The sequence below is a fragment of the Diaphorina citri genome, unplaced genomic scaffold (genome assembly GCF_000475195.1).
Source record: "Diaphorina citri unplaced genomic scaffold, Diaci psyllid genome assembly version 1.1 scaffold100, whole genome shotgun sequence".
NCBI lineage: Eukaryota > Metazoa > Arthropoda > Insecta > Hemiptera > Psyllidae > Diaphorina > Diaphorina citri.
The window spans coordinates 156,767-177,012 of record NW_007377537.1 but is presented as its reverse complement, the minus strand read 5'-3'; the positions used below and the strand labels follow the sequence as shown (position 1 = coordinate 177,012).

At 37.1% G+C, this 20,246-nt stretch overlaps 1 protein-coding gene across 1 annotated transcript; it reads right to left on the bottom strand.

The window, feature by feature from the left end:
* Positions 1 to 3,876: 3,876 nt before the first annotated feature.
* On the bottom strand, positions 3,877 to 9,180 carry LOC103524474 (facilitated trehalose transporter Tret1-1-like). The gene is made up of 3 exons (XM_026819871.1): positions 8,935 to 9,180; positions 7,444 to 7,730; positions 3,877 to 4,128 (listed from the first exon to the last, which is right to left on the bottom strand). The coding sequence occupies exons 1-3, from the start codon at positions 9,125 to 9,127 to the stop codon at positions 3,904 to 3,906; spliced, it is 705 nt and encodes a 234-aa protein (XP_026675672.1). The 5' UTR covers positions 9,128 to 9,180; the 3' UTR covers positions 3,877 to 3,903.
* Between the last annotated feature and the right edge of the window lie 11,066 nt (positions 9,181 to 20,246).

Sequence of the window (20,246 nt, the reverse complement as noted above, 5' to 3'; positions counted from 1 at the left end):
GACTTTCACACAACTCGCCTGTTGGCTGACAATGGTTAGAAAAATATTTCGCCTTAAATTCGGAACAGGATATGCAATATGTTGTACAGGGCAATTTGCTCGAAGTATGTACGTACAGCTGCAGCTGAAAAGTTTGTTCATTTGTTGGCAATATTGTACCTAGGTATTGTTGTTACAAATAAAATAAAAATATTCTTCTTATAGCAGAACTATTAGAAAAGCCTCCCTATATGGTTGTCTGAACGCAAAAAAGGCAAAACAGGCCAACTCTAAACACATGGAAAGCATAGAGAGAGGAGGGTTCAGTTAAATCTTTTCTAACATTTGTATCCCTCGTCTAAAGAATCCAAGGGACAGTTTTTATATTAGTTTCCCTCTGGCCTCAGCAAAACTCCTTTCCCTCTTCCTCTTTCTTCTTCTTCTCCTCCTTCCTTTCCTCCTTCTTCTCCTCCTCCTTCTCCTCTTCCTCCTGTTTAATATTTCATAAATGATAACGACTTACGAGAGCAAAGTGTTATGGCGTCCAAGATATTTGTCTTGGAGAAAGAATTTGACGGGGAGAAGAAGAGGAGAAAGAAAAGGGAAGGATTTCTTTTCTTTGCGAACCCGTAATAAATTACAAAGAAAACGAGAGGGGGAAATAGGAAGACACTTTGCAAAGAAAAGAAACATATGAGATAGATGTGTACGACATGGAACCTCTACGATGTAAGAAAAAAAGGGTAGAAGAAGACAAGGGAAGGGCGAAGAAGAAATAGCAGATGAAGAAGAAGAAGGAGAAGAAAAAGAAGAAGAAAAAGAAATAATACAAGATGTTGGGAGTCTAAAAAGAAGAAACACTGTTGTAAATGCGTGTATGTTTTTCAGTCAGGACAACATAATACCGAGAGACAAACATAAAGAAAATGTAAAGGGCGAGATGGAAGAAAAGAAGGGAACCAAGGAAAGAGTTGGAAAAACAACCATAGATGAAGAAACCAACCATAGTAGAAGACATGGATTACAAAAGAATACTAGAAACATGAATGTCTTACAAGGTGTATGTCTCATGAATCTCATGATACGCACATATTAGAAAGATAGAGACCATCTTGCCCTAGATTTGAATTTTCTCAATAGATTATTGAATATGATATTTGATATTATGATACATTGGATAATCACGATCAAGAAAGAAGTCAATCTTAAAATTAAATAGGTACAAGTAGTATTGTAGGAAAGAAGGAAAGAAATATTAAGCCATAAAGAGAGTAAAGTAAGAAATACATAATTTTTTGTCAGAACATTAAAGGACATTTTGTACTTATCTATTTACCTGATAATAAAAATCTAGGTACAAGATTTATTTCTGTTGGATATCTGTTGATTCCAGCATTCTATAAATCATTTTGAGGAATGTTGGTACAACTTTGCTACTTGTGTTGTTGGACATTTCAAGAACATATTCACCTACTGTATTTATATTTAACCATTCAAGTATTTACCTAATCTTGTCGGTAGCAACAAAGGTGTTTCTTCCAATTTCATGTTTTGCGTTCAAATGATCATGGTTTATTTTATTTGTTTGTGTTCAAATTCATATTTTCATGGTATGTGCGAGTTCGCAACACTCCCTTTTGGCTTGCAAAGCGCGGCGATTCATTCAAACGCAGAGAAAACATGGTTTATCTTTTGGCACCATGCTAATCTGTCCCCCCGTCTGCGAACACATATTGCGCTAAATCAACGATTTCACAAAATGTTATACACTTGCGAACATTAAAGCGTTTGTGAAATCGTTGGGCGAATTTTACTTTCCTTGTCCTAAAATAAGGAAAGTATACCTAATAGGTACATATATTCGAAAAAAAAAAAAAAAATCGATGGTTAATTTTTTGTGCTATAGACTTTTTGAGAACTCTAGAGCCTAAATACTAAATACAAAATTGGATCAATTGGTCCGTGTGGACCGTGTGTGTCTGGAAACAAAATATCTCGAGAACGGTAAGAGCTAGAGACTTGAAATTTGGTATGTAACGTGAAAGTAGTGTGTTTCTACCTTTACAGTTCCCTCTACCAAGTCCCTTACCTCAGATAGAGCTGTCAGCACAGCTTTATAGATCCACCTAGCAGTATAAATGAGGGATATTCTATTATATTCTATTTTCTTCTGGTTAACTCGTTCCAGTCCTCTTCGGGGATTTCGCACGAGGATTCACGAAGGAGAAGTACGAAGACGCACGAGTAGGTGACCAGGGCACGGGGAAGGTCTAACATGGCCCGCGGGTCGCGAAAGGGTTAAATGTACGGCGGGCTGGTAAGAGTTAGTTGATAAATTTGGTATTTTCCACTCAAAATGGGGTTGTATCAGTCAGTTAGATCGACCTGCTGTACCAGACAGAAACTTGAGGTTCAAGCTCTCAAGACAAATAGGTACTTTCCAAACGAGCTGTTGCAGCATAGCAAATTGAAAGGTACCTACCTACTGTCATAATATTTTTTGTAAAGTTTCTAGGAATTCATTGTTGGGGAAAAAGTTTTAAACTTCTCGATCTCATTTTATAGAATTACCTACTGCTCCACACTGGAAGTTGAGTGTTGACCCAACAAAACATCAAGGTTATGGGTTTTCTAAATTTAATCACGTCTTTTAACTTCTTTTTAATTTTATCACTCTGAATTTATTTCTTGAGGTAGGTTTCATCAGAATAATTTAACAAAAGATAAATTGAAAGTTTGTAATGAATAGACAATAGGACAGTTTTTCGGTATTAATTTGAAGCTATTGGACCTAGTTTAGAACAATTAAATTTTCACATGTGAATTATTTATATTTCGTCTATTACTAATGTACCACTGACTTTTGTTTTTGGTGGTGCAGTTGTTAACGCGTTGGACTTTGGATCTGGAGGTTGGTGGTTCGAGTCCGAGTCAAGTCATAAAATTTATCTAGGTGTAATAATCGGGGAAAGATATTTGTGACAAGCTTTTCAGTATGCTTAACACAATTAAAAATTCCATCCTTCCTTATTTCCTTCATAATAATGCTCATTTTGGTTCTGGTTCAGAGCAAGGAACTTAGTCAGTTGTACCTAAAACCTAATTATTTAAATGATAAAAAAAAGTAGCCTCCGTGGCCGAATGAATATCACACTAGGTTTGCACTCCGGAGGTCCCGGGTTCGATTCCCGGCGGGGTCGAAGTTTTTTTCGGTTCTATGATTGGAGTTCGGGGTTCACTCAGACTCGTGAGGACAATTGAGTAGCTACTTCAATCGAGTAGCGACCAGTGGCGACATTAGGTACCAGTATAAAATGATGACCCGAGTAAATGAGAATTATTAAATAAAGGAGGCACGTAGTCATGCTGTGATACCCACAAAAGTTGTGGAGAAGCTCTCTGCTTTACCACAAAGAATGGAACAGTTGCGCTTACTTGGGTGATGTTTCAAAGTCATAGAGCAGGAAAAATGAGGACCAACGGAATTTTTCTTTTTCTTCTACGACTTCTAGATACCGAGATAAATCGATTTAAAAAATACCGGTAAATCGTGAAGTTTGACGTCACGGCATACGCTCCCGTAGGCGATGACGTCATAATTCATGACTCCCGCTTCGTTTGTTTGTGCGCAAGCGTTTCTGCGCATTTTGACGTGAAATCCGGCGTCACAACTCTTTAAACTTTTTCATTAGAAAGGCAATTAAAAATTGAATTTTCCACCTTTTAAAGTTACTTTTTCGGGGTTTTGACCTCAGATTTGGATTTTTCACAACTTTTTACGAAAGTATCAACCTTTTTTCAAATAATATTTTCCCAATTGCATCTCCTCCATTCTCCATTGTCTTTTTATTTTTATCATACCTAGAAATATTATTTTTACAAGAACGAACGATTTTTTACAAGAAGTGGCCTTCGGGCGACAATTTATTTCTCGCCACCTAACTCTCGCTGAATCTGCGCCAGTGTCTTGCCCTTGGTCTCCGGCACCACCATGAACGTAAACACCGTGCCCACCACACAGCACACCGTGAAGATCCAAAATGTCGCTGCCGATCCGAAATGTCTCACCAGAAATCCGAAGCACAACGTCACCAAGAACGCGCCAATCCAATTCACCGCGACCGCAATCCCGGTCGCGATGCCTTTCACCTGAAATGGTATACAGTCGAACATGGATATAAGAGAATCCTGGATATAAGAGAATCCTGGATATAGGAGAATCCTGGATATAAGAGAATCCTGGATATAAGAGAAAATTTTCTGGGCCCTCCATTATTGAGCCAAAAACCTGGATAATATAAGAGCTAAATACAGGGTGCGCCAGAAAAACACTGACAACGGCTCAGGGTAGGTAGATCTCATCATTTCCAACAAGGTTCTGTGGGTCATTTTCCTAACTTGGGCTTCGTTTCCGAGAAATGTCCAAAAAACGACCTTTTCAAAAAATGCAGACCTTGTGTCAGCTTTTAGGTCATAACTTTTTCACTTTAATTGATAAACTGTTTTTGTTAAAACCACGAGCCAGAGCACAAAATTTTGATCCGAATCGACCTGATCTTCGATTTCCAAAGTTTAGGTTTTTTCAAGTTCGAAAAAGATTTACCTTGTAATGTCCGATTTTTAGGTTACAAAACAAAACAAGTTCGTTTTACAGGTAGTCAAGTGGTTATTTCTCCGGGAAGGACGTGAGTTAAAAAGGCAAATAAAGTCTCATTCTGATCCTTGAATAAAGCGCAAGTTTTCCTGAAAGATGGAGACCTGTGCTCCAAAATTTCTTCGGACAAAAACCGCGTGTTTTGTAACGTAAAAATCGGACATAACAAGGTAAATTCTCGGAAACGAAGCCAAAGTTAACTGGTTCAGTTTCCGGCCCTCAGGCTGTGTAGGGCCTTTGTCAGGGTCTCCCTCATCAGGCATGATTTTATGCCAATAGATTGGAAGTTTTGGTTAGCTTTCAATCTTTTCAACCTTACATTCTATTCCTTATGATGAGGAAATTTGAGCGTTATTTCAGAAGGTTATTGATTAAATTTGGGTCTTGTTTAGCTTTTCAATCTTTTCGATATTCCATATGATGAGGGAATTTGAGTGTTATTCCAGAAGATTGCTGATTTAATTTGGATTTTCCGAGTTGACGTGGGTAAAATTGATGTTGTTGGAGGAAGTTTTGATGTGCGTCTGGCTGAATTGGAATTTCCAGCATGGAATTTTGCTTGGTGACAGAGAATGATTTTTTGAGAGGTTTGATGGAGGGACCTGTAACTGCTTGCTAAGGTCTAATCGTCCCGAAATCGAAGGAAGACATCCAGGAGAAAGCGAGCCGTTCCGAGAACGAATATTATCCGTTCAGGATAATATTCGTTGGGAATTGAACCTACGGCCGATGATCCTAAGATAGACCTAGGTGTAGAGACACTTTGGGCTACTGCATAAGTAACATACAACATGATTTTGAAAGTATTTACCAGTGATGTACGAGGGGGGGGGGGATGCTCCAAATTCTGGCCTACAGAAAAGGACAAAAATTCTACCGTGAACTTGGAAGGAAAACTCCAAGATACCCTTTTGAGAATTGTATTAGACTTCCTCGCCTGGAATCTAAAACCAAGATTCTTACACCGAGTATCCCCTACTATATTTCCCGACGGGAAATCTAGCCCTGCTTTCGAGGTCTATTCAATGAAAGAAGGAAATAAAAACTTGTCAAAAGTATCAAATAAATAACTTAATAAATAAGGTATCGGTTGTTTTATTTGCAATTACAAACAATTTACACACAGACACTTGGATTTTATTTACAATAAATAAATAGTAAAAGATATATGTATAATAAATAAACCAACAGAAACAATGTCACTTTTCAAAGAGTATCTAGTTGGATTTTTTTGAACAAAAATTCTCAAGCAGTATGCCAACCATTGACGACAAATAAATACAGGAAAAAATACTGTCTGCTAACTATGCCAACGATGGATAAATACAGAAAAATACTGTCTACACCAGATATGTTAAAAATAGTCCAACTCGTCCAGGGACATAAAAGGGGTTAAAGTACATCCGGAAAAGGGTGGGGAGAGAGAAGCCCAAAAGTGGGACGAAAAATTTGATCGATCGGCATTTGGTAATCAAGGATTTGAGTAAAGAGCCATTTTCATTGATACACTAAACACTTTTGTCACACATATACAGGTAAAAAATCAATCTCAGGAATGAAAAACTCTCACACCCAAACATAAGAACAAAATACTGGCTCTCAAGTTGCTCAGAAACATCAATTCCAGACATCTGACTTGAGAGTGATATTTTTTGTTCCTAAATATGGTTGTGGGCCAACCATTCACTATCAGGTAGACCTTTCAGGCGCACCTGGTCAGGCGTACCTGGTAGGTCTACCTGATACTGAATGGCTGGCCCAAGATTGATCGTCTATTTTGGTCATGGTGGTGATGGCGTCAGCGGAGACAATCACATTCCTTTCCCGCAATTCCTTCCCGAAATACGTCTTTTAATTTCATCTCCCGCTTCCTTCAAATGTGTTCTTCTCGGGATTCCCCCCCCCACTCTATTTCCTCTCAGCATCCAAAAAAAAAAAAAAAAAAAAAAAAAAAAAAAAAACACCTTTTTAGAACTCAAACAATGAAATTGGATATTAATCAAGAAGAAGAAAAAGAAGGAAAAAAAGAGAGAGAAATGAACAGATCATGAGATAATATAAGAAGCAAAAAATGTTCCTGAAAAATTCAGATATGCACTTATAATAGGAACATACAGATCTTTTGTAGAAATTGAATAAAACCTTATTATTACTAAGACTCAGTACCCTAGGATACCCAGGAGAAGAGACCGTAATTCAATTCAATTTTATTCAATTCAATTCAATAATTCTGATTTTTTTTTTTTTTTTTTGATAGGTATAAGTTTGCTAGGTCTAGATAGGGAATTATTGTAGCATAGTTAGTAAAGGGCAAGAACCCGTTTGATGTATCACTTTCCTCCCTATAGTACAATGATTTTCAACTAGCGGTCCGCCAGACCATTTCTGTGGCCCGCGAAGCTTTGGAGTGGGCCTCATCGGGCTTTATTTTTGATCTTTTACTATGGGGTGGATGAAAATTTGGAGCATCCACCCCCCACCCCCTCAAGAAAAGCCTCCTAACCTGTGTATGTGGCCCACGAAGGCTTATTTTACATGGAAATTACATACAGAATTACAAACATAATGAATACAGAGAGCAACAACTGAAATGTGACGAGCGTAAAGGAAGAGGGGGAAGAAGAGGAAGGGGAAGAACAAGAAGGGGAAGAACAAGAAGAAGACCGTAACCATACACTGGAACGTCTCGAACCCAATCAAACCACTCCTGAGCTTCGCAAGAGGATCAGGAATCAGGAGTGTTTGAAACGGAGGAGAGCGATTAACCATGTAAAGGTAGTGCAATAATCCTAAACTAAAATGGACGCGGCACACAAGGGACCAAGAAGAGACCGCCTTAACATAATATGTAATAATATTATTAATTTATTACCCGGGTCCAACGTGCTGCCAGCGGACTTGAAGATATCGTTAGAATAGAAGATGACAGCGTTGACTCCAGAGAACTGCTGGAATACCATGAGACCCAGGGAGATGATAAGGGCGCGGAGATTGGCGCGGGATGAAACCAGATCGGAGAAGGAGGCCTTCTTGCGGGCAGCAGCGTCTATTTCACGCTGTATGGCGGCTAATTCCAATGGTACATCGTATCGGGAGCCTGGGGGAGGGGAGAGATCAAGAGATAATATGAGATAATTGTGATAATAATTGTGCAAATAATTGAGATAATTGTGCAAATTATATCCATTTTCTTCAAATGGGAACAAAAATCATTGAGGTTTCTGAGCCACAAATCCACTCCGAAGCAATTTCTACTCCTGTGTACAATTCGTCTCAAGTGGTTCAGCAAAAAAATATTTATCTTACTACGGTTATGATCAACATTATCATATATTCGCTCTATCTACATATTATCTTATTTTGTCATATTGATATTCCCATCTACATACACATTATCTCCAATTTGAATACGGCAATAATGCAACCAGCAGTGAGTGGCTAAGATAACTGCTAACGCCAATATCGACATATCTTCCGTCAATCTCTTGTCATGGCGTCACCCGACTGATTGACAGTCGGAGTGACTGTGTACTTAACACTGAGTGCTTTTCCTAGTGAGGTTCACGATAAGGCATTTTCACCAGTGCCGGCGCTTACGCTCAGAGTGTCTGACAGACCTAGGTCTGGTCTTTCAGACAGTCGAAGAATGAGTAACTGGCTAATGCCATCTGGTTCGTTTGTTTCCAGAGAGGAGGCATAGACTGCCCAGCTAGACGGTCGGTCGTTTTGATCAACCGACTACACCACGAATGTTGGTCACATTACTGAGGTTGCCTTCGTTAAATTTAAACCTATTGAAATAATAGAGATAGATAGTTTCTATCATTTTTATACCTAGGTGTGATTTTTCAGGCCACTACGCTCTATTAATGCGTGATCTTACCACAGAGAGCTTTCAGTCAATCCAGAGTTCAAGTGGATCAGGCACATCTCCATCTCTACTGATGAAGTGTTTCGCACATCGAAGCGTTTACACCTTCATGTAATAATTACAGTTAGTTGTAAAGTAACTTCCCGAGATCAAGAAAGTCAAATGGGTGACGTCAACCCTTGACATTGTGTTAACCCTCAGTGGTAAGATCGGCCATAAAAGTCGCGCGTCTACGCTTCTAATGTGTGAGGGGCCTCAAGCTTTAATTGGGTAGCTTTACTTGTTCCTGTGACAATCAATCGCAAAATTACAAGGGATTTGACGTTCCATGTCTCTAGTAGAGCTTTCTAGGATTCCGGTCCTCTTTGAGGACAAATTTCTGCCACCCCTGTCAAGTTTTACATCGGTTTGCTGCTTTGACGGACCTTACCTCGGTAGAAACGTAGCGACACTTCCGCCTTCTTGTTATTGCCCGATTTCATGAGGTAGATCGGTGTCTCGGGAACAACCAGGAAGAAAAGTACTAGAAGTAGGATGGGTACGGCCAGACAACCGATCGCGATGACCGTGTAGGTACTGAGGCCCAGACAATATAGGTACAGGATACCAAGTGTGAGGAACATCTGGAAGAATGACCCGAGTGCACCTGGGGAGAGAAAGAAGATGGGTTAATTTGGGAAAGAGACATTGGGTACTTACTCACATACTTACTTGATCATATCTCAGGATCGGTTTAGATTTTCGCAAAATCCTTTCTTATTGCACACCTAGACCATAAAAAGAATATTCCTACCAAATTCCAGCTTTCTAGGTGTTGTGGTTCTCGAGATAGAGCGATCAGTGTGTGAACTATGAAATGTGAAATGTGAACTGTGAAATGTGAATGAGTGAATGGATCTTGTTCTTATAATATAAGATTATAAGACAAAGTACCTACTTTCCTACTTGCACTTTCCCCAAATTGTATGTAGGTACCTATGTCTGTAGATGGGTTTCTGAAAAGAAACTGATTAGTAATTAGTTAGTAACTTGAATTACCAACTGGTTTACTTTGAGTCACTCCCTGTATAATACATTGAGACACTACACGCAAAGCAACTGGTTAGTAACTCACAGAAAAGTTTGTAAATAGTTGCTTGGTGATTCACATCCACATGTCAGATTTCCTGGTGATTTGAGTTTCCAACTTTTCCAGTTTTTTCAGTTTCTTGATGATGATTGGCCAAAAAACAAACTTGTTGCTGGTGGGGGAGGTGGACCACAATTGATATTCAAGATAACACTGAGATTTCAGTTACTAGTAGCCTTGTACAAGAGATTTCAGTTACTACTTAGTAGCCTTGTTTTTAGAGTCAAGTTACCAATCGGTTAGTAACTAGTTACAAACTCGAGTTACTTTTCAGTAGCTCCATGTGTAGAGATGCGCTTACTTTACTATTTCCAGCATTTTAGACTACTGAAACCCCAAGTACCTACCAGATAAGATGGATTTCACTGTAGTTTTCTTTACTGACTATTGCAAGTCTGTAAGCAAAAGTGTTTTTAGTGATTGTGATGGTAGAAGAGAGATACCTCGGTAATTAATCCGTTTACAAAAGTGTATTGTTTTGTTTCAAAATAAATACTTAGGTAGGTAGGCTGGTTAAATGATTAAAAAGTTACAAAGTTCTTTATCTTTTATCTTTATCTTATCTTTATTTTATTCATAAACATACAAAATATGTGTGTGTAAGTTTTCTTATTTAAATACAAACAAAATATTTAACCAAAAGCACCTACCTCAGGTTGGAATGTACATGTTCAAACATAATTAGGTAGTTCTCATACAAAGTAAGGGGTTTTGGGGAGCTATTATTTTTTTAACACCGTCTGTTTTTCTGTTCTCTAGCCACTTCTATTAAATTATGAACTAGTCTAACGAGTATTTGTGATCGTGCTATAGGTATCATTATGTTATCGTGTATCATTAATAGCTGATTTTCTATTTTTTGTTCCATTGATGAATTGATTATGTCTAATTTGAATTTTTTATTAAATTCAAATTGTTTATTTTTCTTTCGTTTCTCTTTACCGATCTTCTCCATTCAGGCTGCAAATAAGAAATTAAATTTCAACTCCTGGTGAAAGGAGACAACTACCTATTCATTGAAAATGACAATATCAAATGCTTTTTTTCAGATCAAAGAAAGATTTTTTTCCCCTTACCATGTAGGTACTTAAATTGATTAATTACTGATCTTAGAGGCAGGTAAGTATGTACTGGATAGGTTTTATAATATCAGGTTTAAATGTTATCAATTTAATCATCTCCATTTTTTATTAAAACATGAACCGTGATAACGATCCGAGCAAATTTATACATAATATTAATTATTAAAAGCAAAGACTATGTAGGTGTAGGTTTATCCGATTATTAAACCTACCGATCAAGTTTTTCCTTCGTCAAGTCATCGCCCAAAATCTTTCTACTCAAGAACATTTTATGACTATTAATTAACAAACGAAATACTAAAACCTACAATAAAACTTACGAAAAAGTAAGAAGTAGGTAAAAATTAATTACACACTGCTATACTTAGCGTACTTTTATTTTGTTAAAATAATGCCCATAAAAAGAAAAGAAAACAAGTTCCTTGAAATATTTATGCAAATGAGGTTTTAATTTTAAATTAATTGGGTGAAAATATGATAACATATTTGGACTGTAATAAGAAGAAAAATTGTTATAATTATGCACCTAATGTAGAGTGGGATTTTAACAATAAATTGTGTTGTCGCTCGGTATATTTTTACTTTCTATTACCAATATTTATTATATTTTTACATAAACATTTATATTATCTACTTGAATTTCAGAGTAGAAATTGCCTAAAGATAACGTCAAAAGAAGGGAACTGGAAACCCTGACCGACAAGGTATTAAAATAGGGGAAAAATACGACATTCCTATCTGAAAAGTGTAAGGAAAAATGCAAAATGTTGACAAAAGAAGAATCCAAAGCGGGGGCGATATCATTGGGGGACAAAAAATGGGAAAACACTGATCGTTCGTATCCTCATTGATGACTCCTTTGGAACAAAGTAATACATATTCCGTCTTTGGGCTTTCCATCAGAAGCGCTTGAGAATTTAGATTTGATAATTTGAAAGATTACTTTATTTACAACAAATTATGTAAAAAGTTACGAATAATACACCTCCAAGCTAAGACCTAACTTTTAGAAGGTGAACTGTCTGTCCTCTTTTAATTAGAATTTAATAAATAAAATGACTATGATCATGTTGTTGTTTCTCCAATTTTGCCCAGCTTGTTTTCCCTAACTTTATCTATCTTCTTCAGCGTCAAAATAAATACTGCATCACCCTCTTTCTGCAGCATGTTGAGGGTGATGTTATCTCTCTCATCGGACGCCATGTTTTGGGCCGGGGTCACCTGTGGAAGGGAGATGGGAAAAAAAACTATTAATTTCGTATATTCGTATTACACCTTCTTCGTATTGCCTTAAACCTCAGCCACTTGTGTACAGGGAAAGATGCTTAGTTATCTAGTCAAGATTCAGCCACTCATATAATTTAGATTATGTTGGATGAATTCCTCTCTAGAATTAGTTTAAAAAAGCTCGCCAGCCTAGTTGGCTTGGAGGGCAGCGCGTTTGCCTTGTAAGCGCCAGGCCTTGGGTTGTATTACCGGCCGGATTTTATCCTGAACGGATGAGGTTCGTTCTCGGAAGGGCTTGCTTTCTGTCTTCCTTCTCTCTTCGATTTCGGGACCTTAGCAGTTACAGTTCCCTCTGTCAAACCTCTTCAAAAGAAGAAGTGAACTCACGTAGGAAATCAGGTCACAGACCTTCCTTTTCCTTTTACCAATTGAACCGACGAGTATAGAGCAATTGCTATTACGTTTGGCGACTATAAAGTTTTCTAAATAGTCAACACGTATTTTGTTTCTTTCTACACTAGAGTACAAAAAATTGAGAACAGATTGACCTCAGAACTTATCCAATATCAACAATAAATTCATAGAAGAGCATCTTAATCATACCGGGTTAACGTACATACTTAGGGGACAGGCCATTAGTTTTTGAAACTTTTTTGATACCTTAGTTGAGACGCTATGGTATTGAAACGCCCACTTGACCTACTTGACCCTGTATATTAATTAGGTGGACCCTGTATATTAATTAGGTGGACCCTGTAAATTAATTAGGTGTTATACTCAGACGGTCTGAAAGACAGATCGAGGTTTGTCTGGTTTTCGAACGTGCTTTTTCCACCACACACTTTCAGACGTTACGCTCTGAGAGACATATAGCCCGAGTGATCGGCAATAGGAATGTATACTCCCAGAAATTAGCACACGTTGGGAAAAAGTTTTTAGGTAGAAACACACTACTATTACGTCACGTGAACTCATGGGGAGTCAGAAAGATGTAGTTCAAAGTCTTCCCATAATTCTGTAGGTAATTTCATTCACGATAGCCACAATGCCCTCACGTCAGGTGAGCTCAAGTGACGTGATGGTGTGTTTCTACCTCCCAGGACCCCAATTTTTCCCGACAACCCCGGGAATCGAACTTTGGACTTACGATTATAGAGACGGTCCTGGTTTCCTTGAAGTTGATCTCGTATCCTACACCACCGTCAGGTAGAGCGAGCTGATTGAGAGTGACTGGCAAGATCTGGGGGAATCGAAATGAGAATAGAATAGAATATACCTTGTTTGTCCTGCCCGAATAGGACTGAAAAGTCCCTTTACCCCAGCAGTCTAAACAAGGTCTCGTATATTTGATGGGTTAAAGAATAATACATACAACTAACAATTCAGTAAGAAGACCTGCTAATGAGAGATTTGGTTCGAGTCGAATAGAGGCGATATTGGATTTTATGCATTTGGGTAGGTAAAAATTATTGATAAAAGATCGATTCCTAAGTAAGAAGTTGAGAAGAATCCAAATCTATGATGTCAAAATTCAGACGATGCGTCTTTAAAAGGTCAATTGAATTTGGTTTTAGCATTCAGGACAGATTCCAATTTGTAGATCCGGAGCTTCGTTAGAGCGAAAGAGAGACGATCTTTGACAGTTGGTAACCAGGAGTAGACCTTTCACGAAAGTCCGAGTATATCCTACTATGAATAACTACATCAAATTTTTGCCTTTAGAAGTGTTGATGGATGGACCTTTTATTCTGATGTAGACGATACTGAATGTCACAACCAAAGGCTGAAAGGTTGTTTAAGATTCCGAGAACACTTTGAAATCTGAATAGATGTTTCCATAAGCTGAAAGGTGTTGTAAATTTCCTTGTTCTGGCAATTTTGTCTGACTCCTCATCAAGTCTGAAAGAAAGAAATTACTTGAAGAAAGAAACTATATTTTCAATTAGTGCTGTTGATATTTGGTATATTATTATGACATACGATTTTTTTGAATTTTCCCATATACATAGAAATATATCTCGATATATCACGAAAAAATATACCGGTACAATCGAAGAAATTCTCAATTCCATTTTCCTTTCTTCCATTTTCGCCAGGTTTTATTGAGGGAGCAACGCGCGATCCCTCGTTTTACAATCGGTCCTCATTGTATCAGCGCTATTATCTATTAAGTGTGTTCTCTCACTGTTATGTCCTCGGATCATGGCTTGGAAAATTATTCCTAGATTCACCTCACCCTAGTTTTTATTGCCACCGTTATTTATGGCTTCCGAACTGGTGACTGGTTCAATTCGAATTACTTATTATGTATTCAAATAAGAAATAGGTTCTAATAGCTATTGAATTGAATAAGCGTGTGTAACTGTGTACTCGTGTAGGTGGAATAAGTTGCAGTATGAATGATCTTGAAGACTGGTTTGTTAATATGTTTACAAAAGTATATGAACTATATGACATAGGAGGAAATGTTTATTGCCACCGTTATTTATGGCTTCCGAACTGGTGACTGGTTCAATTCGAATTACTTATTATGTATTCAAATAAGAAATAGGTTCTAATAGCTATTGAATTGAATAAGCGTGTGTAACTGTGTACTCGTGTAGGTGGAATAAGTTGCAGTACTTGCAGTATGAATGATCTTGAAGACTGGTTTGTTTATGTTTACAAAAGTATATGAACTATATGACATAGGAGGAACTGATATGACAATCAAGAAAGCTTCTAAGTTTTCAAGAGTTTTTGAAGCTTATAAATTTCATTTTCAAAGTGGTTACCATTTTCATTGACATATAATCTATACCTTTGTCGGACTGACCCGATTATCCGTCTCAGAAGCATCGGATTATTTCTGATTTGATCTCATCCTTCCTTAATGCAAACTCGGAGATCATTTTTTGTGTAGATTTCAGTAGCGTAAACTTAGGATTTTAAAATTCCCCAAATGGCAAATTCCAGGGGGGTTTATTCCGGACTTTTTGGTGCGAATCGGGTAGGCCCGTAGCGTCCAAGCTATGGATTTCGGAACTTTTAACATCTTGATAGATGTCTGCGTAACAGTTATTTCACTCTTTCTATCTATTTTCCCTCATCCATTCAGATATAATCCTGCTGTTGGGTGCTGGACAACCGTCCGCGTCCATTTGAAACCATAGTGCACTCTTTGAATTTGAGGAATCGTTTCCAAGTATGGCTGTACGGTGTTTTCTAGAATCTTTGGGCATTGAGAGTCCCTTCCAAGATTATTGGACCAATAGTTCCTAATAATCCAAGCCAAACATTCAAACGGAATTGGTATTGAAACCGAGATGGCGTTGCTGTAGGTGTGTAGCTTGTTTTGCGCCCACGCATCTGAGTATTTCTTGAATTGAACATTTCTGTTCGACAAAAAGAAGCCTCATCTGCTCATATGATATTGCTGCTAAAGTCAAGGTTTTCTCAACACTGGAAATGTATATTTTATTTTACTTAATTACTCAATATGATGTACCTACCTTTCAATGTAATGACTAATGACATATTTGTAGCAAAGTTATTGTGAGTTAGAAAATGACGAAGACAACATACAGAGATGCAAATATGAGCATCTTATCGTTGATCTTACTGACAGTATAAGGACAAATGATCAAGATTTTATTGCAAAATTCCCAGTAATGAGTTAGCAAATATGGTTCTATATTTGACTACGCATCCAATACTTCTTGGAATGTTCAGTTGAAAAAGGTAAAGTAGTCCTTGTAAAATCAAATTAGAACCAAATAAAATTATTATTGAAAAAGGCAATATTAAAACAACTTTCATAAATATACTTTTGCTATCTAAATAACTACATCCGCATTTCCTGAATCCTAAAATGGATCTCTTTACCACTATCTCTCAAACCCATACCATGGAAACAAAATATTAGGGATAATTCGAAAATACTCGGTCGGTTTTTGTGAATGTAGCTTTTTTTAGCCAGTCGAAAGTTAGCGCTTGAATTCTGGTGTGATTCAGGGAAATAATCTTTGTCGAATTTTACAATTTGGAACAACTTGTACTTTCGTTTTTAGTATTTTTTTTTCCCTACAAATACTTTCTATAATTTTTCTTTTTAGAATAAGTGTACAACCCTTCTCAAACTCAATGTTATCTATCATCTATCGGTGCAATTAGGCTGGACCAGCAAATTTTGACATTGATCTTTTGTTTCGGTATTAAAATAATCACTGTCATATTGGAGAGGTCAAAGGCTTTTAATTACCTAAGGTTTCACCAGACTCTGCATTTTAAATATGCCACCTGGCCTTTTCGCTGGCATATCACCCAATTCCTCACTCATCTTCTGGGAGTCTGAGTGCACCCAGTCCATAGCACGTGGACACTGTTGAATCTGGAACATTCAAAGACGCCAACGAAAACAATGTTGCTTCACAAATCAATGTTGATTATTTCGTTCTTATTGTTATCAAGAAGTCCCGATTTTGAAAATTTGGACCGATTGCAATACTTTCATTACTAGTATAGCTCCGCTATACTGTAGTAATAGAAAGTAAAAATATGAAGACAATTGGCTCTTTAGCTTGTCCTGTTTAGTTACAAAAGGAATAATAAAAAAATTAGTATTAGTAAATTTATCTAGGTAGTTTGACAATTTTATTCTTAAATATCCTCTCATCAACAACTTCTGGATCTATTATTCTTTTACATATTTGTTCAGAACCATAGTTCTAGCATACATTACAATTTAAAATAAGGTTACAGTCATAACACCTTGGTATCTTGGTTTGTCTATACTTAAGAGGAACATTACCTGCCGTAAAATGTGGCATTTTGGAGTGTTCTGACGATGTTGATTTTGTAAACAATACATTTCGGGAAAAGATTAATGATAGAGTCAACATCATCAGTTTGTTGTCTCCTGGCTTCTGTTGTCCAAACAATAAAAAAAATGAATGGCCATCTACTGCTCCCCCTAATCCCCGAACAATACAGACAAGCTTTTAACTGTTTTTAGTGCGGTGTAAAAGATTTGTGTGTTTAATATTGGGCTTTCAATTCTTGTGGGTCATCTTAGAGATTCGTCAATATGGGATCATAAAATGTGGCAACACATATGTAATTTACGCCCCAGACACAGACACAGTTTGATAGAAGGGTGTTTATGAGTGTTGAAGAATTGATCTTACTGGGAGATATCATAAAAAGGTGATAAAAAGATGTTTTTATACACTTGGATAGTTCACCGTATTGGATCTACAGAGGTGTCTGATGAGAGTCCTCTTTTGAAGATCTTTCCTTGTTGCTATCCCGTCATTGGTGGATGTCTTACTGTTTTTGAAAGTGTGAAAACAATCCCGTCATTGGGTATTGTGCCATTTGTACCAAAGTGTAAAGATACTAGTCATTGAAACGATCAAAATTTGATTAGGACTTGGATCGATTTTCAGTATGCCCATTTTTAAAATTTTAGAGTTTTATCCGTCAATATAACCAAAAACTCAGGAAAGGTCGCCTTCATGACAAATGCCGGTTTGACAGAGGGAACTTTAACTGCTATGGTCTTATCGTCCCGAAATCGAAGAGAGAAGGAAGACAGGATAGGAGAAAGCCAGCCGTTCCGAGAACGAACATTATCCCATCAGGATAAAATCCGCCCCGGGCGGGAATCGAAGCGCTTACAAGGCAGACGCACTACCAACTAAGCTAACTAGGCTGGCGCAATCAGATGCATCAGATTCATGGACAAACTACTCACAAATATATAATTTCGTCCCTTCGAGTCAGCAACTTTCTTCCCCTGTTTAGTGTCTGCGAGCTGAAAGCGACAGCGACCGGCGGAAAAGAAAGCGACGGGAAAGCAGAGGGAAGGAAACGCAAATAATTTGAATTGAATTTAATAAATTCAAATGAAATGTTTCACTCCCCAGCGGTGATGTCAGTTCACCGGATGGGCGAGAACCTACTAAGACAGTGTTGTCGTTTTTTTCTTCTCTCCCGAGTTTTATTATTATTATCATTATTATTGTTATATATTATTATTATGCTTTTTTCAGGGAGTCGAGTGTTTGTCTCGTGCCATCGGTAATAACAATTACATTGACGTTGTATTCTCTCTGATTTGCGGGTCGGAGAGCTTTGTGCGAAATGTGCCAAAACTGAGAAACCCTAATTGGAGAAATACCAATTATATTGTCTTTCATAAATGTCATGATGACAAAGTTTGTGTGTTAAATGGTTTAAAACAAAGTTTTTCATCTTTCCTATGATTTTTTCTTACCTCACAGTCCATTTTAGAACTTTCTCATGGTGAACAATATCTGCTTGAGTATCACATTAAATTTGCCTAATTGATTTGTATGTTTCCTTACCAAATTGACCAAGAGAGAGAGAGATATTAAAATTAAATCTAATATAATCCTGGTGAACAGTTGATTACTAAAAATTTCTCTCCTAAAAACTTTGGAAATTAATTTGGTCTGTTCCTTTTACATTTGGTATTATAGCATCAGACCCACTTGTTGTCCTTGTTGATACCATTCATAATTTCATCAAGTCCGTGTAAAATCTCTTGAATATCGTTCATTTATTCCACAAATTCAAATTTAAAAACAACTTCAAATACTCAATTAGGGAATGCCAGTTTTCTTTCTTTAATTCCTTACATTGGTTTCCCTGTTCTTGGAAAAGTTTTGAAATATATGAATTTAAAATAAATTCTACAGACTAAAAAACATAAAGTCAAAACCCCGACTGTCAATAGAACAAGTCAGATCCGAAGTTTCTGAACCACCGTGTGCCCTGTTGCCAATTCATGTCGGAACTTCTTGTATGGTTGTCATGTAGGTTGTGTATACGGTTTCATTTTTGTTGTTTACATTATCATCCATTTCTTCGTTTTTATCTTTCGAGTTGAATGCCAGTTTTCTTTCTTTAATTCCTTACATTGGTTTCCCTGTTCTTGGAAAAGTTTTGAAATATATGAATTTAAAATAAATTCTATACAGACTAAAAAACATAAAGTCAAAACCCCGACTGTTAAAAGCCCAAGTCAGATCCGAAGTTTCTGAACCACCGTGTGCCCTGTTGCCAATTCATGTCGGAACTTCTTGTATGGTTGTCATGTAGGTTGTGTATACGGTTTCATTTTTGTTGTTTACATTATCATCCATTTCTTCTCTTTTTATCTTTCGAGTTTCTGCTTCATCTGGATTTTCTTCATTCGCGTATCTGCCTCCGCTTGTGAGGTTTGTATGCCGATGTTGCTTTTGTTCGGAGGGAAATTAGGTTTGGTTTTAATTACTGTTTGTAATTTTTGATAATGATCTTCACCAGTGGAGTTAATTTTATTTATTCAACCAGAACTTTGCGAGATTAATCTACGTAGATCCTAATACGAGTATATGTGGAAGACTTTTCAATGCTAAGAAAAACAAATCGTGAAGTTGCCTTCAAATTATCTTCGTCCATCTAAAGATTCTAAAGGATATTGAGACTTATTTAAAGTTTCTGAACTTCTAAAGGATAGTGAGACCTAAATGTGTCATGGTCATTTTTTAGGACCCATAGAAGGGGCTTAGAATACTATCCTCAATATTAGGCAATTTTTTACCTCATCTTTACTTTAGGAACTTTTACTATTTTTTTTTACTTGAGGAACTGTTTAACGATTTGTTAGAAGACACACAATGTTCATTTTCTCCCTCGTTCCCACTCAACATTTCCTACATCATGTTCCATATCGTCAAAGTTCGCATCAACTCTCCTCGCAAACACTATTTCCACACGCGGAATATGGTATTGATCAAGTTCTTTTATTTTCTCTTTCTCGTCTCCAACATTACCTATGTGTACTTGTTTGCTTTGTTTTCTGTGTTTCCTTCGTCTTCCTTCTTTTCTCTCTGTCGGGCTAACTACTACTTCCTGCCTTGTATTTTTTTGCCTACTATGTACTACATGCTGTTTAGTATTTTTCTGTAAAAAAAAAGCCGACACCTTCTTTTCTTGTTCTCTCAGTTCCACGGAGCACGAGGGGATTTTTTTTTTTTTTCTTCTGGGCAAATCAATTGAAATATTTGTTTTCCATTTCGATAAAGAGTTGGAGATTTTTTCCAATTGGTAATTCATTAAATCTGCGACAACTTTTTGTGAATTTTCTGGTGTGTCGTTTAGGTAACTAATGATTTGGGCAGTCCGTCAATAAATTGTTTTATCTAATAGTCTAATAGTTTATCCATATTGTTTATTAGTAACACTTTTTTTTTTTTACTTGAGGAACTGTTTAACGATTTGTTAGAAGACACACAATTCACACAATGTTCATTTTCT